The sequence below is a fragment of the Pygocentrus nattereri genome, chromosome 29 (genome assembly GCF_015220715.1).
Source record: "Pygocentrus nattereri isolate fPygNat1 chromosome 29, fPygNat1.pri, whole genome shotgun sequence".
In the NCBI taxonomy this organism is placed as follows: Eukaryota; Metazoa; Chordata; class Actinopteri; order Characiformes; family Serrasalmidae; genus Pygocentrus; species Pygocentrus nattereri.
The window spans coordinates 20,205,717-20,233,707 of record NC_051239.1 but is presented as its reverse complement, the minus strand read 5'-3'; the positions used below and the strand labels follow the sequence as shown (position 1 = coordinate 20,233,707).

At 41.1% G+C, this 27,991-nt stretch overlaps 2 protein-coding genes across 4 annotated transcripts in view; one reads left to right on the top strand and one right to left on the bottom strand.

Annotated features, from left to right (window-relative positions):
• ralgps1 (Ral GEF with PH domain and SH3 binding motif 1) overlaps positions 1-27,991 on the top strand; it is a 154,771-nt gene that overhangs the window by 60,828 nt on the left and 65,952 nt on the right. The window lies entirely within an intron of this gene.
• angptl2b (angiopoietin-like 2b) lies at positions 1,171-27,216 on the bottom strand. 2 transcript variants are annotated; one of them, XM_037536185.1, is made up of 5 exons: positions 26,448-27,216; positions 15,317-16,209; positions 7,441-7,634; positions 5,421-5,691; positions 1,171-2,693 (listed from the first exon to the last, which is right to left on the bottom strand). In XM_037536185.1, exons 2-5 carry the CDS (start codon positions 16,170-16,172, stop codon positions 2,494-2,496), a joined length of 1,521 nt encoding a protein of 506 aa, XP_037392082.1. In that variant the 5' UTR covers positions 16,173-16,209; positions 26,448-27,216; the 3' UTR covers positions 1,171-2,493. The 2 variants fall into 2 exon arrangements, with proteins under 2 accessions (XP_037392082.1, XP_037392081.1); XM_037536184.1 differs by having other exon boundaries at positions 15,317-16,206; positions 26,448-27,212.

The following is a 27,991-nucleotide window of genomic DNA, read 5'->3' as shown; positions in this document are numbered from 1 at the left end:
TCCATCTACACTGTGTAAGTATAAAGCGATTAATATGATAAGTGCTTCCAAAATTTTGAGCAGTAGTGTATATCTTACAGTCCACTGATCACATCACTCAAGATGGACGTTAATACCAGGTAGAAACAGGGCCTGAGAGTGTTTTGATGAATCACGCCATTCTTGTAATTATTATTTTGGTCAACATTATGCAGGCCAGTCTTTAGGAATGTCACGTTGATGTTTCACCAGTGTGCATATTGCAGTACAATATAATGCAGCATTGTAATTATAATATTCATCTTTATCACTGCATGCAGGTTACAGAGAGAGTGCAGTTGGTCCTGTTTTACTGTGAAATGGTGAATATAAATTGTTGTCTTCATAGTTTTTGATAGATGACTTTTTTTAATGTTATACTTCTTTTCCAGTTTATCAGATGCCAGAAAAAAAACATACAGTCTGACATTGTTTACCGTTACAAAACAGGATGGCGATTTTTTTTTTTTACTTTAACTTTTTAAACTTTTAACTGCATTCGGTGTTTTGTACTGTAACTTTTCAGTAATATTCTTCTCCCACTCGTATTCACACAGAACAGAGCTGGCACTGCTCTATGTGACATGCACCTGGCCTTTATTTTAGGGGACGCTGGTATTCCGCTCTTTTATTTTTTCCCCAGCATCACTTTCGGGAAGTCTCTCAGCAGCAGGCAGACGAGAGTAAGTTTCTGCTGCTGGGACAGGAAGGGGCTCCGGCATGCCTAAGGTTTAACACCCTGTCACTCTTCATATGTCATTAGAGGACTGATTCTACTGCAGTACTACTTTTCATCCATTACACTGACAAACTTTATCATATCTTTACTCATATCTTTGTTAATCACACTGGGAATGGAGGATGGAATAGTGTGCAAATAATCATTCTCAGTTAGGGCAACCCTGCATATACTGGTACTGAATCAAGCTGCTTTATATTGCAATTACTGTATGCCTTGCAATATGTTAAAAATGCTTGGTTGATCAACAATGTGACTTTGTCAAAACTGTGACTTATCAAGCAGGTAGTAAAAAAAAATCTTATTTTAATATTGTGGACTGTCCATTTCTGCTACACATAACCCTAAAATATCAACAAGCAGCAGGATGTCACTTCTGTAACAGTTACCGTTTGCAAAACATCAGATCTGGATACTTGTAGCTGTACATTTTATTGCACCAGTTTAATGTTACAGGATGCATTTGTTACATTTGCATTAAAAATATTTTCAACAAAATTATTATATGTACAGAAATGTGTTGGGTCTTCCGTTGATTTCCAACATTTTCATTTATACAGTACTTACAGTTACACCAAACCTGGAAGTTTGGTGAAATCTAGAATCAACACATTGCAGAATACCTGATTTTAATACTGGTATTTATTTTGTATAAAGACATGCCTGTAACTTGAACTGAAATCATCAGTAGAAAACTTTTTTCCTTTTCCTGTAACTTTAATGTAGTCTAACACTAACACTTTAATGTGTTAGATATCTGATCTAATGCTACGTTTATACAGCAGTAATACTAAAATGAGATTCTTTGTGTTTGCCTGGTCAGTTTTAGGTTACATTGGTACTTTATTGTTGTGGTTTGGATTTGTTCTTGTTTTTTTTACTTTAAATCTTTAAGAAAGGCCAGATATGTACTAGATATATGGTGCAGCTCACTGCAAGCCTGAAGGCCTTAATTACTCAAACTGTTATACTAACGTTTAGGCAACATCTGTTGAAGCTGAGTTCTTTAGTTTTCTGACCAGCTGCTGTAGACGTGCTTGTGGTTCTATGCCTGTCCCTCCTAGCTTCTTCTTCTATGGCTTGATCAGACTAAAATTGAGATTATATAATTATAATGGACCTATATGTTAGCTGCTAAATTGTTCTACAGTATTGCAGTGTATCTATCCATAACTCAAATACACTATTTCAAGAAACCAGGCAATAAAATTGCAATCCCTGAAATAAATAATGAGCCATTTATCTCACCAGGCAACATTTTCTTTTGCTTTAAACAAACGTAAAGAGTCTTGCCACTGGATTATGTGTCCTGTGTCTTATGTCACATGGTACATTTCTTTGAAAGCATAAATTCCTTATTTCATGTTTGATATGCCCACTCAAATAGATGAATCTATAGATGAACAGCACAACTGTACAGGCTAGATGAAGTCAAGCTTTTGTTCTTTTGGTGAATAAAAGGCAGAATTGTGTGAGGACACTAACATTTTTCCTCCAAATGACTAGAGTGGAAACTATTATGACAAACAGAACAGAGAGACCAACCGTTTCTCAAGAAACTAAGGGTAATTCCTTTGTAGTCAAGGTGTCCCGTTTGTCATATGAAAGTTGCCTTTGCCATCAGTTCCTTATCCTTTTTCTGCCTGACTTCTTAAGCTCGTCTACATATTTGTGATACTGATCAGAATTGCACAAAAGGATACTTTTCGTGGTCCCCTCCAACATCCGTGACCCACTTAATGAAAGGTGTTGGGGTTGGGCCGGATCATCATAACTACTTTCTTTAGAGAATAGGCTCCTCCTCTGAACTCTGCCCAGTATACTCCATCCTGGTAGCGGCTGCGGTAGTGTCCTCCCCGGTACCACACACCGTTCAGGTTTGAGTGAGCACAGGCGTTATACCACCAGCCTCCCTTTTGATAGTGGGCACAGTTTCCTAACAGAACATCAAGGTTGCAAATTACTACAGATGACCAGTAAGCATGTAAATTATTTAGGTTTTGTCTTTACGTAGGGACCTTAAGGTTCAATCAAATGCGAACGTAGCTAAGAGTGAATGAATGTCTATAGCCAGTATTTAACATTGTGTAAATTAAACCTGTCCTGCTGTCTTATGGTTAGTTTCCTATCTCTCTTAGCCACATCAGCAGATCCTGTGCTGCTGGTCCTTAAGGTCTCATGAAACTAAGACACCTTTACTTGTTTAGATTACACCTTGTGATTGTCTCTAGTTTCTCTTCAGACACTAAAATGCTTTCATAAGACCTTTGGTACTGTGCAGAAGTCAGAGAGACCATCCTTTCATTTATTAACTTTAAAAAAGCTTTAAAAGCTTTAAAATGTATAGACTCATCAGTCTGTACCCTTACTCCATATCTCGGATGTTCAATGGTGACTTCTTGACAGCTACACGTCCTTTCAGACCTATAATAGAGAGTTGTCTTCTTGCACTGGACATGAAGACCCAATGAATTATTTCAGATCTGAAGCAAAAATGTGAAGCTTGATTTTTTTCCCCTCTCAAAGATGAAAGCTTTAAGTACTGTTTAATTGATGATGACAGTTTTGGTTGTCTACCATGTCTCACGCAGTTGTTAGGAGTCTAATTTTCTCTGTATTTTTTCATAAATCTTTAAATTTATTTCTGGGAAAAAAATTTTTTCAATCATTTTCCTTTAAATTTCCCCTTCCCTTTCACCTTTCCACCTTTGATATCTAATATCCTTACAAATATCTCGTTAAGCTATTTTAGATGCACATGACAAAGAAACAGCTAAGGCATGTTTGGGTTTATTTGTGTCTTGTTGAAAGGTAACAGTGATGCCACTTAGAATACTTTTTTGGAGGACACAGCTGTAACTTGTTGGTTTAAAGATTGGAGGGATATAAGAATTTAAGTGGCAGTTGGGTGCCAAAAAGTACGCAGGAAACAAATTAAATACTGGTTAAACTGACATTCACTTAATGTTCTATGTTTTTGTGTAATTTTGTGTTAATTATACACTGCTCAAAAAAATAAAGGGAACACTCAAATAACACATCCTAGATCTGAATGAATGATATTCTCATTGAAGACTTTGTTCTGTACAAAGTTGAATGTGCTGACAACAAAATCACAAACATCATCAATGGAAATCAGATTTATTAACCAATGGAGGCCTGGATTTGGAGTCACACACAAAATTAAAGTGGAAAAACACACGACAGGCTGATCCAACTTTGACGTAATGTCCTTAAAACAAGTCAAAATGAGGCTCAGTATTGTATGTGGCCTCCACGTGCCTGTATGACCTCCCTACAACGCCTGGGCAGCTCCTGATGAGGTGGCGGATGGTCTCCTGAGGGATCTCCTCCCAGACCTGGACTAAAGCATCCGCCAACTCCTGGACGGTCTGTGGTGCAACGTGGCGTTGGTGGATGGAGCGAGACATGATGTCCCAGATGTGCTCAATCAGATTCAGGTCTGGGGAACAGGCGGGCCAGTCCATAGCTTCAATGCCTTCATCTTGCAGGAACTGCTGACACACTCCAGCCACATGAGGTCCAGCATTGTCCTGCATTAGGAGGAACCCAGGGCCAACCACACCAGCATATGGTCTCACAAGGGGTCTGAAGATCTCATCTCGGTACCTAATGGCAGTCAGGCTACCTCTGGCGAGCACATGGAGGCTGTGCGGCCCTCCAAAGAAATGCCACCCCACACCATTACTGACCCACTGCCAAACCGGTCATGCTGAAGGATGTTGCAGGCAGCAGATCGCTCTCCACTGCGTCTCCAGACTCTGTCACGTCTGTCACATGTGCTCAGTGTGAACCTGCTTTCATCTGTGAAGGTCACAGGGCGCCAGTGGGGAATTTGCCAATCCTGGTGTTCTCTGGCAAATGCCAAGCGACCTGCACGGTGTTGGGCTGTGAGCACAACCCCCATCTGTGGACGTCGGGCCCTCATACCATCCTCATGGAGTCGGTGTCTAACCATTTGTGCAGACACATGCACATTCGTGGCCTGCTGGAGGTCCTTTTGCAGGGCTCTGGCAGCTCCTCCTGTTCCTCCTTGCACAAAGGCAGAGGTTGCGGTCCTGCTGCTGGGTTGTTGCCCTCCTACGGCCTCCTCCACATCTCCTGGTGTACTGGCCTGTCTCCTGGTGGCGCCTCCAGCCTCTGGACACTACGCTGACAGACACAGCAAACCTTCTTGCCACAGCTCACATTGATGTACCATCCTGGATGAGCTGCACTACCTGAGCCACTTGTGTGGGTTGTAGAGTCCGTCTCCTGCTACCACGAGTGTGAAAGCAGCACCAACATTCAAAAGTGACCAAAACATCAGCCAGAAAGCAGCAAGGTACTGAGAAGTGGTCTGTGGTCCCCACTGCTAATCGCGAGTAATTTCCACCTGTTGTTTATTCCATTTGCACAACAGCTGTGAAATTGATTGTCAATCAGTGTTGCTTCCTAAGTGGACAGTTTGATTTCACATTTACTTTACTTAGTTATATTGTGTTGTTTAAGTGTTTCCTTTATTTTTTTGAGCAGTGTATATTCACCTTTTTTCTGACACTGTAAAGTGAATTAACATAATGACCATTTTGACAAAGTTAAATAATCAAAGGCCCTGGTGGTCTTTCACTTTTTGCTCAGTGCTATATTATTTATTACCTACCTGTGTATGCATCATGATCTCTGTCCAGTGTGGTGAACTGTTTGCCATTATGCCAGGTGAGTGAGTCACCCGCATTGCCATGGTAATGACCCACTCTTAGCTTGTAGAAGTCAGCCTCAGGTTCCAGTCTGAAGCTGGCATATTCAGCAAATGTTTTGCGCCCAGACCAGTCCTCCAAGGTCACCAGTAGCTTGTAGTTGCCCTGGCTAGTCAACCAGTAAATGTTCTCCAGCCCTAGCCAGTACTCTCCATCAATGTTCCCAAAGCCTTGCTGTTAGAAAGAGAAAGAGGCATAAATCTCACATAAAGTTCAACATAATGTATTGGTTTTTAATGGTGTCAATAAAAGAAGCAGCAAAATGATGTTATAGGCAAGTACACTGTTTCTAATGAACACTTTTAATGTCTTGAGATATATATATATATATTATATACACAGATAATATATATTATCTGTGTTTCTGTAAAGATGGCGTGATTCAAGATGCATTGTAGACATTCAACCTTTCTCTCACTCTCTGATGTGGTTTTCTTTAGAAAACAAATGCTTTGCATCAGTGGAAAACTCTCTCCGGCCGCTGTACACTTTCTGTTTCCCGTGTGTTTAGGGGTGCATTGGCAATTACTAAGACCTGGTTTGTTTTGAACTTGGAAAGTATTCAGAAAAAGCTCTTGAAAATTGTCTAAATCACAAATACAAATTCTACTAAACAGTCATTGTCATCCTAATGTTAGGGTTAGTGCTTTTCCAAGAGACTTCCTGGTCCTTCCATATCAAAGAGCTTTTAACAAATCTTCCCTTTCTATGCATTAATCATTGTAATGTACTTAAGAATAGGTTTGCCATTTGCATTGAGTCATTCGTGTCTCATTTGATGCTTTGTGCCCAGCATATGTTCTCCATTAAGCCTTCATTCAGTTTGAAGACTGCACACTGCGTAATCTCTGGCCCGGCTCTTGTAGGATATTATAGCCAGAAGCTATTGGTCATGAGACATTGACTGAGGTCATAATACCAGCAAGCTGCTGTCATCAATCAGAGTATGAATTTAAAGTCTTTATACTCATTGAGCCCTTAAGTTTAAGGTACATGAAAGATGATTTAAGTCAGTTTTTTCTTTGTCATCGGTTCAGTATTTGAGTGTTAAGTTTTTGATTGAGCTGAAGTGCTTATGAAAGTTCATGAAGATAATACTACTTAAAAAAACACTGGGCAAAATGAAAAATCTCTACATTTGTTGTAAACATGCTTAGTTGAAACTTGTAGCCATGCTGCAGTAGTTTCTAGAGTGAGATTTTCTGGCTTAAAGACTAGGAAAACCCCTTGAAGTATGTTGAAGGTGGGAGGAACTCAAGTCAAGTCAAGAGGCTTTGTCACTCCATCTATGTACAAGGACACAATTGAGTGAAATGACGTTCCTCCAGGAACAAGACGGTGCAACAAGGAACAAAAAGTACAAAATGCAAAAAAATTCAAACTTAAAAATTCAAACTTTTGGAAAAACTAAAACAGCTGTAGGGTAGATGTTTAGGGGCAAAATCAATTTTTCTTTTTTTTGTTAGCTCATCAGTGCAGAAGGAAGGAAGGAAGGAAGATGGCTAACATTACTGCTAGAAGGCTGAGTACCTGGCTGCCCTAAAGTTGTAGGGCTTCAGCTCATCATTGCAATAGACAGAATGGGTGGATCAAATGACAGAAATGACTCGTCTGAGGAGGATTACACCAGGCTAACGTTAGCAAGGAAGCTGGTTGTCTAGAGAGTTGATACAGTTTTGCTTCTTTTATCTGGCTGAAAAGGTAAAAACTTGTTGATGGTGTCCACTTTGTGCTGAACAAAGATAGAATCCCTGCTTTCTACAAGACTTTGTTCATTGATCGATGAAAGTTACAGTAATGCTAACTTGGTTGCTTGCTGGGTGCTGTAGTGAGAGAACACTGATGAGTGAAAGTGATATAAACTCATGAATTCTGTAAAACCAGTGTGGCTGAGAGATATAGTACTTCCCTTTTTGCTCTCACCTTATAAGTCTCCCAGTTCCTGAAGAAGTTGACTGAGCCGTCCATGCGTCTTTGGATGACTGTCCAGCCGCCAGGATCTTGTCTTTGGTCACACCACACCTGCATCAACTTGTTGGTATTTTCAGGCCTTACCAAGAACATGCCACTGTTCATGTGGCCGCCATCCAGAGCCTCTAGACAGTCCTTCCAAGGACCTAAAAGAAAATGAGTTTAGACAGCAAAACAATTGAAGCCTTAAACTCCAAGCTCACCACAGTGCATCTTCTCTTGGCATGAAAGCCTAATGCAAAAATTCTTTTTATAACTTTTAAACATTTACACCTAATGTTTCTACTTCTGCACTCCTTATGTGTTCTCAACTTTGTGACTCACTACTTGCTGTGGGATCCCCTCAGGCCCACATTTCTGCGGTGGGATCACTGTTGCAGGAGTGTAAGAGGTGCTCTCCAATTCCACTGAGCTGCCCTTAGTGATCTACTGTCACAGGAGCCCTTGTTCCTCTTCTCAGCTGGAAAAACTCTCAGCACCAAACCTACATTGACTTTGGCTGCTTTTTCTGGCCTGGGAGATTGCCTGTGGTTTGAAGGCCAAGCACAACACTGGCATGGAAGCCAAAGAGGGCCCTGATTGCTAAATAATGCATCAGTAGCGACTAGATTAGCAGGTACTTCCAGAGCTCCCTGGGTGCAGCATAGGGTTTTTATGAGGATGTGTCAAAAATGGCTCCAACTTCTATATTTTTCTAAAGCAGAAGCACAGGAAGAAGAGGTGACCAAGATTTAATCCTAGCCTTCAGAATGGCTCCCCAACACAATCAAAGCTCACTGCTCTAGAGTAGATGTTTTTGCCAATGGTGTATGTCTAACGCAGACTCCTTGTTTCTCTGTAGCTCTATGGCATGTCATTGAAAGATATGCTCTTGGCATTCGTTTACAATGAGCAAACCAGAACCCAATGTAGTGTTATATCTCAAACGTGACATGCGGGTCCCTTGAAATCATTAAAATCTCCATCCAAGGTCCATAGCCTATAAGCACATTTAAAGAGTGTGAAAACCAAAAAGCCTGATGACCTAATAAAAGTATAAATTCAGATATAAATTCTACTAATAATCAATTAACAGTAATCCTGGTTTCCCTGTATATAACTTTTCTATCTATTAATCATATCATATATATTCAGCAAAAAATATATAGAATTTATTGTCCAAATAAAACAAAATTTCCAAAATTGCTCGGAAAAGTCTCTTTAACTTACATTAAAATTCAAATAGTATTAAGTTATCATACTGTACCATTTAAAAGACATTTTTGTTTGTTTGTTTTGATTTTTACTCTCTTTGAAAATGCCATGTTTTACATCACCATGCACCAGCAGGCATGCAGGTAAAAATAATATCTAACATCATGTTTCGCCTCTCCCTCCTTCCACCCCACCTGTCATCAAGTGAAATGCTCAGCTAGCTCAGAGACCCTCAGTGCTTTATTCAGAAATATTCAGATTCAGATTCAGAGTCCTTTATATGATGGTGCAAAAAGGAAATGTGTTACACTTTCCATTTGATGTTAGCTTTAAGCTGAGTTGAGGTAGTGGTGGTCTAACCACTCAGTCTGGCTGGCTTTTCCATTCACCCTGCTGAAAATAAAGGTGCCATGCAGGTACATTTTTCATTCATTCAAATCAAATCAAATTCATTTTTATAGCTCTTTTTACAGCTAATATTGTCACAAAGCAGCTTCACAGAATTCCACTTACTAACATTCAGGTTACTATCAATGTAAAGGGACCCTAAAAGATGTAACAGTGGTTTTAAGGTCTAATTGTGTACCTTCAATAAGTTTTTCCCAGGTGGAAAGTATTTGTAGCTTTTCATAACAATGTTTTAAAACAGAACAGTAAAGCAAAAAGCCTGGAGATGAGACGGGTTTTGTGGAGTCTTAGAAAATATTTTTTCAATGGATTATGGTGCAGTTATGTTCCCTGGTTAAAGGTACTGAGATGTACCTTTGAGGGTACCACCCCAGTGACAGTTGAGAACCTTTTTTTCTGAGAGTGCATAATGCTTTGATGACCCTTAGTAACTCAACCCAGTAACCTCTCTCCTCAAGCAAATTTGGACATGATACAACATTCCAATACCTCTTCTTATGGAAATACCCTAAACACCACTCATTACTCATATTACTGTTGTTTCCACTAAGTCACTGTCTTAATACGTCAACTTTCCGTCTTTGTGCATATAGGGCCTGAGGGAACTATACTGAATCTATAAATAAGCTGTTGTTTTTGTGGCATAGTTTTAAACAGTAGTTTTACAGGCGTATGATCAGTGTCTTATGATCATCATTACATTATTAAATTAAGTTTCTTGGGAAATGTGTTCTGTTGATTTTCTAATGTGAAGTGTTGGAGCCTACTGTGCTTTTAGGGACTGTATTCATCAAGCTAACTGGGTGCAGGCCATTCTGAGTTAGCTGGCTTATTATCTTGGAGCCCTGCTTAGTTTCACTCTTAGACATCTGTGTGTCAGCATTTTAAACTCTCTCCTTGCATGAGTCTAAGTGGTCTTAGTAGCTTTTACAGTGAGGGGGGGTAGCTACCTCAATGCAGGCGCTTGCCAAAGACAAGTCATTAGGAGGGCAAAAAAAGCATAGTCGTCACATTTTTTTCCAGCTAGTGGTTAAAATAATAATTCATTTGATAAACGTGTTCTTACAGATATATTTGGTACAAGACGGAATGGGCATTGCTTCGTGGATCAGTGCTTTTATGAAGGCGTTTCATAAATACTTATGGGTGGGAGGGTGGAGGCTGGCGTGTGTCATGTGTAACTGCAAATAAGGTATATATTGTAGTGATGGCCATGACAGCATGCACAGTATGGGACACGTTTGACCCAGTTAAAAGAAAAAAAAGCTGTTTATGTAATTTATATTGTCGTCTGTTAGTTAAAAGATGTGTGATGTGTGTTATTCTGTATCGGGGGTGTTTGTGCATGGGGGATCGGGGGGTCACCAGTAGTGTGAAGTGTGTGGTTAGTGGTGACCTCCTCATGGGTTTATTGTTCTGTTTGTGCTTTTGTTCTGTATGAGCTGTTCTCAGAGTCGATTCTTCTTTGGACCAATATTAATATATCAGTAAAGATTCCGAATCATGAGTTAATATACACAGAAAACATGAAAACGTGTTTTATCTTCCACAATTGCCAGAAGAAATATTTGATGTGTTTTCTGTGTGGGATAAGGCTTGAGTTACGAAATCCATCCACCTGTGAATGGACTAACAAGCTACCACAAACCGGACAAACCGACGCAGCAGCAGCGGTGATATACCCACATAAGGTAGTTGAGGCAACACTGAGAACAGAAAAATATCTTTCCAGTGTCTCTGTAGCTGTCCAATTTCAGCCAGTACACAATGGCACAGTTTGTGCAACATCATATCGTGCAATATCAGGACGCATTATGACACTGCTGTCTCCTACTCATAAATATCTGTTCATTTTTTGCTCCCTTTGTCAGACTTTCCGTATTTTTCTTCTTGCATTGATATTTTATTAGTAGTTATGAATATTTTTCAAATGCTTTGAGGCAATTGTTACACTGTCTCCTAACAGCATGTGATCATCAAAATGTAGTATTGCATCGCATCACAAAACCTCTAGTCAGAATCTAAACGAACCATGGACCTATCAAAAAACAACTGCCATACTGATAGAGCAGTCCAGCTGTGGCTTTGGGAAACTGATTTAGTAGCATGTACAGCAGGTTATGTTCCACGTTTAACATCAGTAGTCTAAATAACCTGCGATGGACTGGCGACCTGTCCAGGGTGTATCCTGCCTTCCGCCCGACAACCGCTGGGATAGGCTCCAGCACCCCCCTGTGACCCTGAGGGAGAAGCGGCTTAGAAAATGGATGGATGGATGGATGGATGGATGGATGGATGGATGGATGGATGGATGGATGGATGGATGGAGTCTAAATAACGTTATACTAATCTGATGTTGGGCAGCTTGGTTGTATCTGTTTACTTGCACCCTGGCAGTTTCTCTCCCACTTTTTTCCTGTAAAGATCTTTCTTCTCCTCTATTTCATGGATGTGTAGTGAGGTAGAATGGCAAACTGACGGGATGCAAGCCGTCGACAGTAGAAACTAGGCGTTCCTCATAAATGTGTTGTCTCCTCTCACCGCATCATGCTCTGCCGCTCGCAGCCTGTGATTAAGCATTCATTTTATGTAGCACGACATGTTTAACCTGGATTTGTTTGCAGACTTGTGTTCTTGTTTCATTTTTAGTGGTTTTCAAAGTTTGACATCTGTTTTCTAGATGCCGTGCCGCTGCTGGGACACACTATTTGTGCAGCCTTTGTGGATGCTCTGATCTGTTAACATAGGCATGTATATGAAATGCAGATATCCCAAGCCACTCACATCATGCATTAATAATATGTGTGAAACAGGCCAACATGTACATAACTTCTAGCGTGCATGAGTATGTGTTTCTCATTGTTAAGCTGCATATGTTTTCCTGCTGTTGCTGCTTTGGGACAGTATCTGTTGCAAAAGGTATAAGCAAAATGAAACAGTTCAGATTTCAAAAGCAATAAAAGTGAACGTTCAATGACGGAGGGGAAAAAGAAAACGCACTGGAGAAGCAAGCCTGCAATGCTGAGCTGGCATGGGCTCAGAAACAGAGGAGGTTACATACTGCGGTTGAAAATAAGAATCAGATCAAGGGAACTTTTGTTGAGAGACAGGAGCAGAAAGAAGCAGAGCGACACATCAGCCGTCCAGGCATCCACAGGTCTTTCAGCAGGCTGTTTGTCTTTGACTGCCTCTCACTCTCTCATGCTCAGAATTTGATTGCCTCAGATGAAACTCAAAGTGTCTGATTGACCCGTGGCTGCTGTCAGTATAACTCAGCCATATACTCAGCCCACGATTTTATTTGATTTACAATTCAATATTCTCACATAATTTTGAACACAATTCAAATGGAAACAAGTGATTACTTGCTAGCAACACTAAAGCTGGGAGGTGGCGGGTGCTGGAGTGACTTGTTGATTGGTGCTAAAATGTTGGTGTTCAATCACAGCTACACAAATACAGTTGGAGTAATCAACAGAATGTCAGTTCTCCATGATCTCCACTATTGCACATTGTCACACTTTTGCATTGCAGTATCACAGTGCCTCAAAGCATTGTTATACCCCTATTTCCCGTCTAGGAGACTCTCTTAACTTCTTCCACTCTTCCTAAGACTTCTTGTTTTTCTTAACCACCTCTTTCACACCTACCTGACTTCATCTCCTTCAGTCTCTCCAAGCCAAAAACCAGTCTGTCCCCACCTTTTTCTCTTTCTGTAGCCTCTTTGTTAGAGCTTGCTTCTTGTTCAGTCATTCCATCACGTTTTTCTAACCTTTGGGTGTCAGACGCAGGTGGACCTGGCCAGGAAACTACTCTGCTCAGTTTATAGCCGCCTGTGGTACACAGCGTCCAGCAGTCCTTGGCAAATTTTGCAGACCTGTAAGTATTAGCTGCCCAGGGAGAGGAAGGAAAACCTTCTCCATTTTCTGCCTATTGTTTAGTTGTAGTTAAGGAATAATTCTAATCCTTAGAATTAGACTTTAGAAAGAGTACGTCTGCATTACTGATCCTATTGTAACACCCTTACTTTCTCACTATTTTGCACAACCATGCAGTCCTCATGAGGACTTATGGCTAATTGTCATTCAAATGAATCCCCCATCAGCCCCTTAGAGGGGTCTTCCACTTACTTAAGCTTTAGCTGACATGGAGCTATATTTTATCAAGCGAAGATTTGGTAAGCTTGACTTCTCAATAAGCACAAAGGCTTTCCATCCATCTTTAATCTAGATGCAACCTCCCACGAAGTGGAGTCCACACAAACTAGAGCTGTGCTTCTGAATACGCTTTGTTTGGGATGCCCATCACTTGACCAGAGCACATGATGTCCATTTCAAAGCAAATACTTCAACAGTCATTTTATTGTGAAGCTAAAGCTCTCTTTTCAGTGAGGGTGTGTGGGAGACCGTGTTTCTACCAAGAGTGTTGGAAAGAATGAATAGGCTGTGGCAGAGGAGTGGTGATTAATGATAGCCAATTGTGTGGGTAATGCACAGCATACTTTCAGATGCACATTTAAAGAGGGGATTTTTAGAAGCTAGAAGAGGGTATACCACATACCAAATACCATGTATTAATTAGTGTTATGCTGCAGTCTTAGAGGTATTCTTAAGTAAACGCCTGATCACAATTCTTTGAGGTGATTGCAATTGTTTTCAACAGTTTTCACAATCGGATGTGGTCACAGAAAACACATTTACGGAGGCTGGTGCTGTGATGTGTTTCGAGGGCAGCAGTGAGTAATGTTTGTTTATTTGTGTTCAAACTGTGTCTGTGGTCGTTTGGGAGCAACTATGTGTTGACAGCTAGGAAACAGCAAAGCTAATCAGCTGATTTCATAGTCTCTGCAGATTTAATCTTGCACTTAGACTGCCTGGGGGCAACCAAGAAACATTTTGGGCTAAATGTGGGTGGGAGCGGAAACCAACACAGTGTGACATTTCTAAAGCAGTCCAACTCCTCTTTAAAGCAGAGCTCAAAGTGCGCTTGTCAACATTGTCTGATGGACAGCAAGCCTATGGATATATGTTAGCATAGCTGAAAAGGCCCCAAAAAACTACAATAAAGCATTGGGAGTGTCATTTGTGCAGAGAACGTAACTGGTAAAACTAAACTTTACCTCTTGCAGGGGGAAAAACAGCTCCATTAACTAACAATAGCTTTCGCTGTTGTTGTTCTCTGGACATTAACAGGGGAGAGAGAAGTTTGAGGGTAAGTAGCAGAAGGTTAATTAGTTGTCCTTGGGCATTTGGGCCCTGCAAGACTACTAATTCGGGCCTGCTTTAGTAGTAATGAACGAATAAAACGATTCAGGTGGCAGTTAATCATCTGCATTAATTTCACAGTTGTGACAGGCCTAATGAGACATCTGCTATTTAGTTATTGGACAGCAGTGTATTTTTGCTGTTTTGACTGTATTTCAGCACATCGAATCTGAAATGAAACAATGGCTCTGAAGTTAACATGCAGAGTATCAGTTTAATTTGTGAATATTTCCCTTTATTAAGTGACCTCGAGCAACCTTAACCCTTTGCCATGTCTGTAGAGCAGCAGTGTTTGGTTGCTGCTTTTTTCAAGAGATTTTTGCCTTTTGTCATGTCTTCTTTGTGTAAAATACATGCACAATGAAGATTAATAATATCTGAGCAGGTAAACTTCTTCTGTACATTCTGAACTCATCCAGCTGCTCTTATATGCAGTCACATCAATAAAGACAACAGAGAGACCTCCACTGGCAGGGGTGCATGCTAATGTTCACAGATGAGATGGGAGATGCATTTCATCTGTCCACAAGACTTTATCAAAGGCCTGTAAGTTATCATCTCTGCTCTTGAGGTATAACTTTGAATTAAAGCTTCTGGACTTTAACGCTATTATGAGAAATTCATTTTAAATTCACTGTGCTGGAGCACAAAGCCGAAGGAACAAAAATACGTGTCTCTGTCCAATTGCTTATAAACTGTGTTGTGCATAATTTATTTAGTCACTGGATATTTTGGCATCTTAATGCAAAGTATTAGTAAAGATTATTTTGCTGATGTCATTTGCTGTTAATTATCAATAATTACAGACAGTTTTTTTTCATGGATCCATAAGCCAAATCAGATCAAGATGAGATACTACAAAGCGTACGGCAAGTGAAGAAGTTTAAGAACTGAATATTCAGTTATTGTATACTAAACAGATTCCAGTAGGAAGTTTGTAGTAACTAAGAGCAGAGACTCACCTGAGGGCTTGTCAGTAGTGAAAGGGCTTTGAGTGCCACTTGACATTGTGGGTAGTGGAGGTGGTGGCCCTTTGGGATTTTGATCGCTCTGAATCTCATTGGTGATCTGGTTGTTGCGACTATAAGTAGGTGGCTGATATGGCTTGCTGATGGGTGGAGAGGGTCTAGGCTGAGGTTGTGGCGGGGGCTGGGGGAGCGGCCTTGGTGCCACCACTGGGGGTCCCCTCTGACATTGTGCCTCGAGTAGAGCGATGACGGCTGACTGGTTGTTGGCCAGCGAGGCCAAATACTGATACTTATGCTCCAGATCCTTGTAGCGGTTGGTGAGCTGCAGCATCTCTGAGGTCTGGTTAAGAATCTTGTTCTCCAACTGAGACAGCTCCAGCGCATTGTCGCGTTTACGGATGATCTCATGCAGTAGCTGCATGTAGAGTTGTGTCACACGAGAGTTCATGTTACGCGACTCTTTGCGCAATAGTTTCACCTCATTGACAATGCCACCATCGACCTCTACAAGCTGCTGCAAAGTCTCAATCTGCCTCTTTTGCTTATGGAGCTCAGCATTGAGAAGTTCCAGCTCCTGCTTGTTCACCCGATTCTCCAGAACTGCCTCAGGCTCCTTTGAGTTGACACAGATGGCCCCCGTGACCTTCTGCTGGGGAACGATGAAGGTGTAGGAGCACTTGTCCTGAGGAGGGTCCTCAGGGGCCCGACGGGTGCGTGAGGCAGAAAGGAACCCAGATTCGGGGCCTTCATCACTGCTGTCGAACTCCATGACTCCATCGCTACCTTCCATTGAAGGGAAAAGTCCACACGCAAGGAGTAAGATCACCAAGACAAGTGCAGGGAGCTCCATGGTAACACCAACACACACCTGACCAAGCTGGGAGCTGCTTTTAAACATATAGGGGAGGGGAAAAGGATTAAATAGTAGAAAAGGGGAGGAAGGAGAGTCACAATTCTTTAACAGGCAAACAAACATTTGCTTTGTAATAGCAGTACATACAGCTCAAGGCAAAGAACTCAGATTTGAGAGATGGGAAAACTACCTTATATGTATCTCTTTCCATGCTATTGTTTATTAATAAAAGCTCTATTATTAATAAACGGCTCTTTGGGCACCTTGTTGCCATCTAAAATCCAACCATGTCACCATCTAAAGTCTACTGTTTCAATTCACACACAATAGATATACCTCTACCTGGCACAGTACCTGACATTCCTTGAAGTTTTTCAAAATCCTTTACCACCCTGAGGGGTCTTTGATTATATTTTCCCATTTTTTGTAGAATACATCGAACTGTTTTCCACCATTACCTGCCTGCACAAGCCTTGCTTAACCAAACTAACCCACTCTGCACAGATCCATGCCCTAGATATGTCACATTAATATCTTTGACTCAGAGATGCCAGTGAGCTCATTAGCATCTGTACCAGGCTGTTCCTGTTTAAAATACTGCCATGACAACTCCTAGTCTCCAATGACAGATTAGATTTCATCTGGAAAATTGATCTGGCAAGCCAGCATGTTCCTTTGTAGCTATCAGGACAGGGTGGGGAGCGTGGCTGGTGGAAGGTTATTTAGTTTTAGGGGATTATGGGATTGCCAGCAATCCAATGAGCCCTTATATTGGCTCAAAATAGTGAACTTGAGCCATATTTTTTTAAGATAGAGGCGATACTGAGATTACAGGCGGCAATTGAAGTTACCTTGGGATCATTTTTACCGCAAGGTTCTCCTTATTTTATGTTTGTATAAGGCCAGTAAACTCATTGGCTGACATATTCCTAGGATATCCATAAGAATCAGGGATGTGCCCACATGGAATTTCTGGTCCAGCCATAAGATTTGGGGCCAATAAAAATTCCAGTAACTCATGAGTGTACTAATTTTGCATTTTAAAACAAGTTCACACTACAGTACAAATGCAGTGCCGTGAGCATAAAAACTCGTTACATTTTTACATACAAATGAATATCACATATGGAAGTTAAAACTTTAACAGTACCTAAAACTAAACAAATTGAAAGCCTAAATAAAATTATACTATAAAAAATTCTATATAAATCTACAGTAACCCTCATGCGTGTGCATACACAAATGTACCAATTTGTCAGCTGTAGTTCCAAAATCAAAATAATAATAATTGCGTTTTCCCAGTTATATATCTTATATAATATGATGAATAACTCCATTTCCCATTTCCAAAAGAATGGTATTGGCTACTGATACATTGTGTATCCCTAATAGTGTTCTATGTAATGAGCTGCGTTCCAGATCAGTTAAGTCTTGACATTTTGTTTAACCGTGAACAGCCACCAGATAAGTCTAGTGGAGCCCTGTTGCTAGGTGATGAGGACTGTTTTTAATGATGTCAGCTGAAATTGTTTGTATGGGTGTCCTGGTGTGGGCCTGATCTGGGTGCCTGCCATGTCAATGAGTGTTTGCAGATGGCACTTCCTATCTTCAGCTTCAGGCTTTAACATCACAGAGACAGAATGCAAAGTCTGATGCTGCCAGCAGTTTAGGCTGGCTCACTTTTTGTGGCACTTTGATGAAAAGTGCAGAAGTCATTACCAACATTTGCAACCCAATCATACAGCGATCAGTCTGAGATCCATCGTGTGATTTCTCACTCTTTGATCAAATTCATGCAGCCAGTAGTCAGTGTAAATCTAACACTTGCTTCAGGTGTCTGGATTAAACTGTCAAAGCATTTAATGCCATATAAATATTGTTATGTTGCAAAAAGAATATATTATGCAATAATATAATAGCATGACACACACACACATATATATATAGGTGTATCAATTCCGAATTTTTTCCCTAAGCTTTCAGATTAAGAGGCCGTTATTAGTCCCACAATGGGGAAATTTCACCTCCGCATTTAACCCATCCATGAAGTGAAACACCACACACACTAGGGGGCAGTGAGCACACTTTCCCGGAGCGGTGGGCAGCCCAATCCGCAGCGCCCGGGGAGCAGTTGGGAGTTAGGTGTCTTGCTCAAGGACACCTCAGTCATGTGCTGCCGGCTCTGGGGATCGAACCGGCGACCTTCCGGTCACGAGGCTGGATCCCTAACCTCCAGCCCACGACTGCCCAAGGAGCTTATTTTTAGGAAAATAAAAAGAATGTGGGCCCATGAATGGAGGTGAATGATGGGCTCCTGAGGAAGGATAACATGAAGACCCTGCTCTTAGGGATTTTAAAGGAAAGCTGCTGGTAGATACAGAGTGATGATGTGCAGCATTTCTCTAACCCATGGAAAGCTGCTTCTCTCTCATATGGCTCCATATGCGAATGTAAAGAATAAGTTCAAAATGTGAAATTCACTGCTCAGTCCATATGTGGAATCTATACTGTAAAAACAACAACTTTTTTGAAACAATTCAAAAAGTTGTTTTTGATGTCATGAGAACCAAGTTCATTTGCATATATACACCTGTTTAGCCTAAAGAGGTTTAGCTCCGTCCACTCATATTAAAGAGATTGGTAAATCTCTTTAAATTAATGGCCACTTAAAACCACAAATAGGTTAAAAGCTGACCTCAAGAAAAAGTAGAATGCAGGCCTTAACTGGAAGGGGAGATGGGAGGGGCTTAATAATTATATGTAAATATGTATTATATAAAATAATTATGGCCATTTTTGGCACATAAAACCACGTAAAGCCAGAAGTTTACCTCAGGTAAAATGCAAGAAAGGATCTGGGTAAGATCTGGGCTTTTAATTGCAAGGGGAGATGGGAAGCCTATCACCTTTATCACTTTTCCATGATAACCCTTTAACTACGATAGGATGTGCCTAGATGCCTAGTTTTGTTAAGTGATGATAGTTTTGACTAAAAATACTTTATTAAAATCCCCTTTAATAAACACTGCACTCCAGGACGTAGAGGTGGGGTAAATGTATAAAAAGGGTTCTATCCATTGAAAGGTCCATTTGAAAACTATAATTGGTTCTTCTATGAACCAGTTGTAACCTTGAGCTTGAGAGTTAGCAGATCTTGTGTTGAACAGTTTCTAAGCCCTTGAACCAGGATCAGCAGTAATTTTGTTGTTCTCACTGGACAGAAGGCTGACTGAGCTGACCCCAGGCTGTGTTAAGAACCCTGCAGAGAGAAGCGCTGGGAGCATTCAGTACTTTTGCTTTTCAACAACTCTGTAATTCTGGGAGTGAAGCCAGCATGGATATATTAAGGCTCCATCCAGTCAGTGTTAAGAACAAAAGGAATTTGGAAACATTACTACTGATGGTCAGAGATTTAGAAAGGCTTACCCAATAAAAACAGTTGGAGAGAGAAAAACTGGATAGATAGAGGTAAAGTGGTTTGTCTGAGGCCAGCATTACCACTCCTGTCACTTTGCTGGAAAATGACAAATACATGCGTGCCCATACGTGATCTGGTAAGACCACAGAGATTGATCTCCACAATTTATTCTCATCTCTGTCTGTTGCCTCATCCCGACAGGCATTTTGAGGCTTTAATAATATCTGCAAATATCTAGGAAACTGACCACAGATCAGCTGCCCTCAGCATTAGTTCACAACCAGGATCAGTTTAAAAATGTTCATCAGGCTGTCAGCTTATATCATCTCTCTTGTGCTTTCACAGAGCTCCCTCTCATGTCTTCAGAGTTTATGATCACAAGACTTGTGAAGAGAAGAAATTGGTTTTCACGAAGCTGTTTATATAATGTCAGTCGTACTTACGCTGCCAAACTATTTTCACATTTCCGGTCACTGATACAATGTTATATAATACTGTAGCTCAACTTTAACGAGAATGAGGTAAACTCTCTTCATTTGTGCCAAGAAAAACACTCACTATTTGCTTTATTTTGTGAGACTGTGATTTTAGTCACAAGTACAGCGCTTGGCCTGTTTTGCAATGAACATTTTTGTATAGTCATATGCAAATTTTAAACACCGTTAAAATGAAAGGTTTTGTGGATGCAGGCTACAATATGAAATTTTAGTGCACAGTTTTTTATGTAATGTACACAAGATTTTAGAAAATCAACAAACATGTCATTTGACCAAGCGCACCAGAATCTTTTTGAGCACGACTCTAAGACTGGCGTGCACTGATGGCCTGTTCCGATTAGCATGCAGATGTGCTTGTTGGCCAATGGTTAGCATATGTAGTCCCATGACAAAATAACTTAAGAGATGTGAGCCACTGACTTCATGCTGCTATGCATATGAACTTCAAGCTAGCTGCAGTCAAGCCGTATATGTGTGTGTTTTCATGCAGTAAAGCCTAAAGCCTTGTTTAAATCAATCAGTGCTTTATTTGATGTTCTCGTGTCATGTCTGTGTTTTTTATGTTTGTCAGATAATGATAATAAAATTAAGTGCACAAATACAACTATAATGCTTGGTTGTGATAGAGGTATGATAAAGGCTCTTCAGTGAAGCCTCTCCCACTATACACGGCTTTCGTCTCTCTTGCCTCACTGACAAACACTTTATTAAAAAAGCACAGTCATTTTTCCGGATGGATGGGAATAACACTTCTTCTATTTTTTGATTTGGAACAAGGTCAGATTTACTGACACAAATCTTTAATTAAACTGAGGTGAAATACAGAGCATCTTTTGTATTTCAGTTTCTCGCTCTCGCTCTGTAGGAGGCTTTAAAAAAAATACTGACCAATACTGACTTCATCACAGTTTTTCCTCCTTCTTTGCTTAAAGGAAAATATAATGAATTCCTTTGCGTGAAGCGTGTTTCTCATGGGAGACATAAAGGAAGCCCCTGACTGCTGTTGTAACAGTACTATAATGATAGGTTGAGCTACCAAGTGGTGGAGAGATTCTTACAGGGCCTTGGCCAGTCAGGTCTTTCAGAGCAGTTACTGTGGACCATGAGCTAATGCCTGTGTTTAACTGTGGATCAACTGTGGTTTCACTCACACTTGGAGTGTGTGTGTAGGTAGCGGACACATGTGGTTTGGTTTGTGGAACATGAACTCTGAGTAAGGAGGGTTTTAAATGCTGAGCGGAGAACCCCCAGCCCTAAGTACCAGGAGTCTGCTACAACTGCAGAAACACAGTAAAATGCATGAGCTGCTGGTGTTTGAGTCTCTTTTCCTGAAGATTATAGGGTCTCCCAGTTAGTGGAGAAAACACATCTGCCAATGGAAAACACTGTCATTACCCCCTCAGAGGAAAGAAAACTTTTCTCTCCTTTTCTGCCTCACTCCCATGCACACAGAAGCACAGGCAAGATGTGTCCTGGCAGACCAAAGTGAATTGATCACCAGCTATTCTCGCTGTCTGTTGATTCTCAAATAACAGTGACAGCCTGTCATGCAGAAGAATAGCCTTGCATATGTTGAATATATAAGAGTTTTGTACGCTATATGGACAGAAGCATTGGGTCACCTACACATCACCTACAGGAGCTTTCATGACATCCCATTCTATAGCCATAGGCACTTCCTTTGGGAAGCTTTCTACAAGATTTTGGAGTGCGTCTGGGAATTTTTGCCCATTCATCCAGAAGAGTATTTGTGAGCTCCGACACCCATTTTGGACATGAGGGCCTGGCTTACAATCTCCATTCTAGTTCATCCCAAAAGTGTTTGATGGGGTTGAGGTGAGGGCTCTATGTGGGCCAGTCAAGTTCTTCCACACCAAGCTCGCCCAACCATGCCCTTATGGAGCTAATTTTCTGCGCTTGGTACAGTCATGCTGGAACAGAAAATGGCCTTCCCCAAACTGTTTCCACAAAGTTGGAAGCATAAAATTGTCCAAAATGTCTTGTTGTGCTGAAGCATTAAGATATCCCTTCACTGGTACTAAGGGGCCAAGGCCAACCCCTGAAAAACAACCCCATAGCATTATACCTCCTCCACCAAACTTTACAGCTGGCACAATGCAATCAGGCAGGCAGTGTTCTCCTGGCATTCAGCAAACCCAAGCTCATCCATCAGACTGCCAGATGGAGAAGCATGATCCACTCCACAGAATACGCTTCCGCTGTTCCAGAGTCCAGTGGTGGTGTGTTTTACAACACTCCCTCCAACGCTTGGCATTGTGCTTGGTGATGCAAGGCTTGCATGCAGCTGCTCAGCCATGGAAAACTCTGCTATGAAGCTCCAAACGCACAGTTTTTGTGCGGATGTTAATGCCAAAAGGAGGCTTGGACCTCTGCAGTTATTGAGTCATCAGAGCGTTGGTGACTTTAATGCAGCGTGCGCCTCAGCAGTCAGTGGTCTGCACTTTGTGTCCGAGTTGCTGTGGTTCCGAAACATTTCCACTTTTCGGTAATGTTGCTCACAGTCATGGAATATCTAGGAGAAAAGAAATTTTGCGAACTGACTTGTTGCAGCAGTGGCACCCTATTACAGTACCATGCTTGAATTTAAAGAGCTCTTTAGAACAACCCATTCTTTCACACATGTTTGTAAGGGTAGACTGCATGGCTAGGTGTTTGATTTTATACACCTGTGGCAATGGGACTAAATGAAATACCTAAATTCAATGATTAAGAGGTGTGTCCCAATACTTTTGTCCATATAGTGTCTGCAATATTGTGCAAATGCTTGGAGGAAGGAAACCATTCTTAATGTTAACATGAAGCAGAAATAACATTTTCTTTCTGTATCATGATCTATTTCCAAGTGAAACATAGTAGGGAGGATCTTTGAGCTAAAATTTTCATTCAGGGAATAATGCCGCAACTTCAGCTTTTGCACATGCGCAGACTGAGAAATGTGAAGGGAATCCAGGTAAGAGGGTACATGCACTGAAAAATGATTACTGAGCTAAAATTCCTCTTTCTTTATCGGGTTTATCGGATCTTAATCATGTAAGTGCACTCGTTATTTGATCTGCCAAGATGAAAAAAAGTGGTTTTGGTGTTTGTGCCTCAAACCTGTAACAGCTATCAGCTTTTTAAGCCTTGATGTATCTTAAGCTTGTAAACAGAGCAGCCATCTCTGTGGTTTGTCTTTCAGTGCAGCCGTGTGTCACTGAGTAATTAGAGGGTGAGTGGGCACAACTGTTAGGTGTCTGCTCTCCCCTCTCTCTCCCCCCTCTGTACTTGTCCCTCTCATTTCAACCTGAGCATGGCATTCCACAAATTCTTCCCTCCCTCATTAGAGCGAGCTGAGCTGAGCTACCCCACACACACCGGTGGCAGCTGATGAAGCTCTAGCTTAACACTCCGGCCTCTGTGCCCTCGGGCTGTTGTCTGCACACAGATTAGCTCTGACTGCAGGGTTAAAAGTCTGACTTAATTTCACTGTGTAAACAGCCTTTTTAATGGCTTTTTCAAGCAGGCTGTTTCAAGCATTATGAGCTTTGTTAAGCGCTGTACAAACAAATATGCTTGGATTGGACCGAGTGGTCAATACATTACATTTCTGTTCTGGAGTATAATAATGCATCAATGCATATAACAAAGGGTGTGTCTCTGCATTGATTCTGGTTTATTAGAACTCATTTATTAGCTCAATTATTATAATTCAGTGAGCTATGTGGCATGAATAATATTTTTTGTAAAACATTATGGAAAACCTTTTTCCTTGGTTTACATTCTGTGTGTTTTTAAAAATAATCACGGCAAAAAATGTAAATGATGCTGAAATTCGTGTTTGTCGTTTATGGAGTTCACTATGCAGGGAATAATTTCCTTTTTTTCACTTCTCAGTTTTCTGTACAATTTGGTTATGTTCAAATCCACCCATTATCACATGATGCTGCTAAGCTGGGACTGGGCTACTAAGCTGGGTGGAGGCTAGTGCTTGCTTCCTTCGAGAAGCGCAAAGCCATCCATCGCCAAACTGCCACTGACGCAGCGTCATTGCTCAGCTCAGTGCCCTTGAAGGAGAATGCTAACTGCCAATTCTGTTACATTATCAAACAGATGGTTGGCTAGTGTGGCACCAAGCGATCCTACACCCACAGAGAGAGTGAGGCCAAGTATGCTCTCTTGGTCTCCCAGCCACAAGTAGCTGTGGCATCACCCTGGGATGTGGGATCTCCTGACAACAGTTGCACCACTCGGCACGGAACCTTGTACTAAAGAATCATAATCAAATGTAATTGTAAGGTTAAAGATTTACACCTCTGGTTGCTACTACCCTTGGTTAAACTGTCTACCTGCAGAGGTGGAGGAAATGCATCATACATCCTATTATAGAAAAGTTACCATAACCTGTATTCTCTGCTGGTTTCTCTCAGGGTAGCTTGGCTTCATGACAATTTGTTTGCCAGAGTTGTTTTGTGTTGACGGTCCTGAATTACTGCCTCAATTGTCCTGTATCACCAGCAGCATGCTCTTCTGCCGCCGACGCTTACTCAGCAAGTATAGACGAGACTGTTTCTGATAAGCCCTGGTGATCATCCTAAAGCCCCCTTATCCAAACAGAGCCCTGGCATAGTGCACAAAGCCTGATTCAGTGCTGTCTCTTCCCCACCCCGTGCAATACTGCAGCTGGAAAGAGCTTCCTGGGGGATGACATGGTCCCTCACAGCACCTTCATCCTGCTTCATTCATGAGCTGTGGGGTTATTCAGGAACAGACTCAAATTATACCTTTAATACACTCTGAAAAAGGGCCGTTCTTCACGCATTCTTTAGTAACGAAGTTTAATAAAACCCTCTCATACTCAAATATTTTTTTGCATGATGTAATGGTTCTTCAGATTGATGAAGAATGTGCCACACATGGTTCGATATAGCACCAAAAAAAGAGCAATATACAGCACATTCTCCATCAGTCCGAAGGACCATTTCCCCATGGAGAGAACAATTTAAGCATGAAACGGTTCTATACACTCTCTTTAAAAAACATGGTTCTTCAAGGGTTGTTTATGGCTGTATTCGGAACCATGTGTTCTGTATATAGAACTATATATAGAACCATTTCATGCTTAGTTTTTTGTGTGGTGAATTTTTTTCAGATTGATGGAGAATGTGCTGTATATGGTTCTGTATAGCAACAAAAATGTATTTTTCCTTCTTTTTGCTCATTAAAGAACCATTTTACCATGCAAACAATAATTTATTTATGCAATTTTTTCTTTGAGTGTTCATAGTTCTATATAGAACCATTATCTTTAAAGAACCCTTGAAGAACCATCTCTTTTTAAAAGTGCAGAGCTCTCAGGATCCTAAATAAAACCATTCCCATTGCAAATGAACCCCTGTCTTTAAGAGTGTAGAAGCTAGTGGGCAGGTGCTGAAGCCGCTGTGTTTGACTCAACAGGTTTTCTGTCATTTTTTAGGGCAAGGAAACACGTTGAGTGCTGCTCTTAACGTACAAACTACAATTTTTCTTGGTCTTCTATGCCAGTGAATGCTGCGAAATTCGTCTTAGAGACTGTGTTTTTTCAACCTGTTACTATCCTCTTATCATCTGTTCACTTTCCATCTGCCCCCCCACCAACTCCCGCCGGTTTGCTGTCGTTGTAGTCTGCAATGCTGTTGAGAAAACAACCCCCTGCCTGTTTACTATTGACATCATTGCTTGGCCCCAGCTACTTTGTTCCTGTGTGTGCGGGTGTCTGGAACAGTCTGATAAGAAGCCATGTGTTTATTGGGTGCTTGCTTCTGAAAGGAACACACATCCCCCCTGCAGGATTTCTTACTGCACTCTTAGAAATGTAGGTGCCCAAAGGATTTTTTAGAGCGATGCCACAGAGAAAAAAAAAACACTTTTTTGACTGGGTCTTTGTAAATGACATTTGAGTGAGAAGAACCTGTTTAAAGAACTTCCACTTATAAATATGTCTTCTGGAACTGTGCATCCAAGCCAAGAGCCATTTAGGAGCCTTTCTTTTTTAACAGTCAAAGCTGTCTTAGTCTTAGAAGAACATAAGCAGGTGTTTAAAAGTGTATTTTGAAGAGTTCAGTGCGATGCTAAAATCTTCAGAATTAAGCCTCAGCATGTGGTGAGCCAGAAACATGCTCTTAAAAATGAAGGTGCCAAAAAACATTCCTTATAGACAAAAAAAGGTCTCAGCTTATTTAAGGAATGATTAACATTTTTTAAGTTCCACATGATGTAGTTTTCCTACTGTTTAAGAGCTTTAATTTCTAAAAGCATGATTGCATCACCAATTTAGAAGCTGCTGTCATGCAGAGAAAACTAAGAGAGCACCATTCTTACCAGACAATCACACCCTCTCCAGCAGTAGCTCTTCAGGTTCCACTCAGAATCCTGAAGAAGTCATCACAGCTTGTGGACAGCTCTCTGATGCCCTCGCACACTCGATCCTCTACGGCTCGCTTTCTCTGTTCTCCACGTGTTAATCTCCTGCTGGGTGTCCTTGGTGTCAGGAGAGACGCTACTCCCAAAGCCTCCAATTATGAACCTGTCCGTTTGGAGACGCTTAGGCTGTGAAAAGACAACAGACTCAGATGCTCTGCAAACGTCTGGAAGAAACTGAAGCTGATTAAGTGAAACAAATAGGCTGAGGGATGTGGACAGTTTTCTAAATTGGTAAAACTGCAGCTTTTTATTTGGAGCCAAAATAAAAAGTTCAATATTAGTCCACAAGAGCCAAACAGTCTTTGGTATTGTAAATAGGTCCTCTAGTGTTGTAGGATGCAGGGAAAAAAACACAGAATTGAGGGAATCTTAAAAAAAAGCCCCAGGTGTTCCTTAGTGAGGTAGCAGAGTAGTTGTGGCTGTTCAAGAGTTCTGGAGTAGATGTGGGAGGTGAAGGTTCCTCACAGCTCTGAGGAGAAGTGAGAGAGTCCAGCAGGGTCAGCTTGCCTTTCCCAACCCTCAAGGAGGTCACTTTCTCTGAGCTGTCTTCAAAACTTGTGCCATAGCAGTCTACCTCTCTCTCTCTCTCTCTCTCCCTCTTTAATAATAAAAAAGTGTTCTGGCACAGTGTCTCAACAAGCAGTAAATGTGGGATAGACCTGCCCCCTCTCCTCCTTTCTCCACCCCTTGGCACAAAGACATCTACAAGCATGCGGTACAAATCCCCCACCCGTCCAGACACACTCTCTTACTCACTCTGTCTCTCTCTTCTCTCACTTGTACACACACACACACACACACAAACAGGCACCACACCCCTCCTCCTCTCTATTCAGTCTCTGAGGCTATTCCTGTCCTTTTGACTGTCATCTGGAACAGTTGAGCAAAGTTCAGTGATGTTGCAGCAATCAGATCCTAATTGAACAGTTAAATCAGGCAGTTTACAATACAACATATATTACATACAAGGGCCAATTTTGGAAAATTTTGGCAAATTCTTTCAACCAATAACCGGTCATCGTTACTCACTGACTAATTGTTACCTGGTAAAGTCCAAATTCAGGCATGTGACCTATCGAAATATAATTTGTAACGTCTTACAATTCAATTTACAGACAATTCCAGCTCTGCAATCTGTTTGACCACGTTTGAAACAAATGTAAATCTTATGCACACTATTCCATATTAAAGCGCTGAGATAAAAATTGTTAAAACTGTTAAAAACTTAAAAGCTGTGTCTTGAATGGACCGTGGAACATATCGCTGATAGATAGCGGCGGAAATCCAGTTGCATGCAAAAGTTTAGGCACTCGGGTCAAATTACTGAGGGGGTCATAAAACGTAATAAAAAGTTAGGGCACAGCTTATGTTTATATTTTCTGTTTTTTTTTTCCCCCAGTATGTTAAATTCAACCAACTGTACTTAAAATTCAATTAGCATT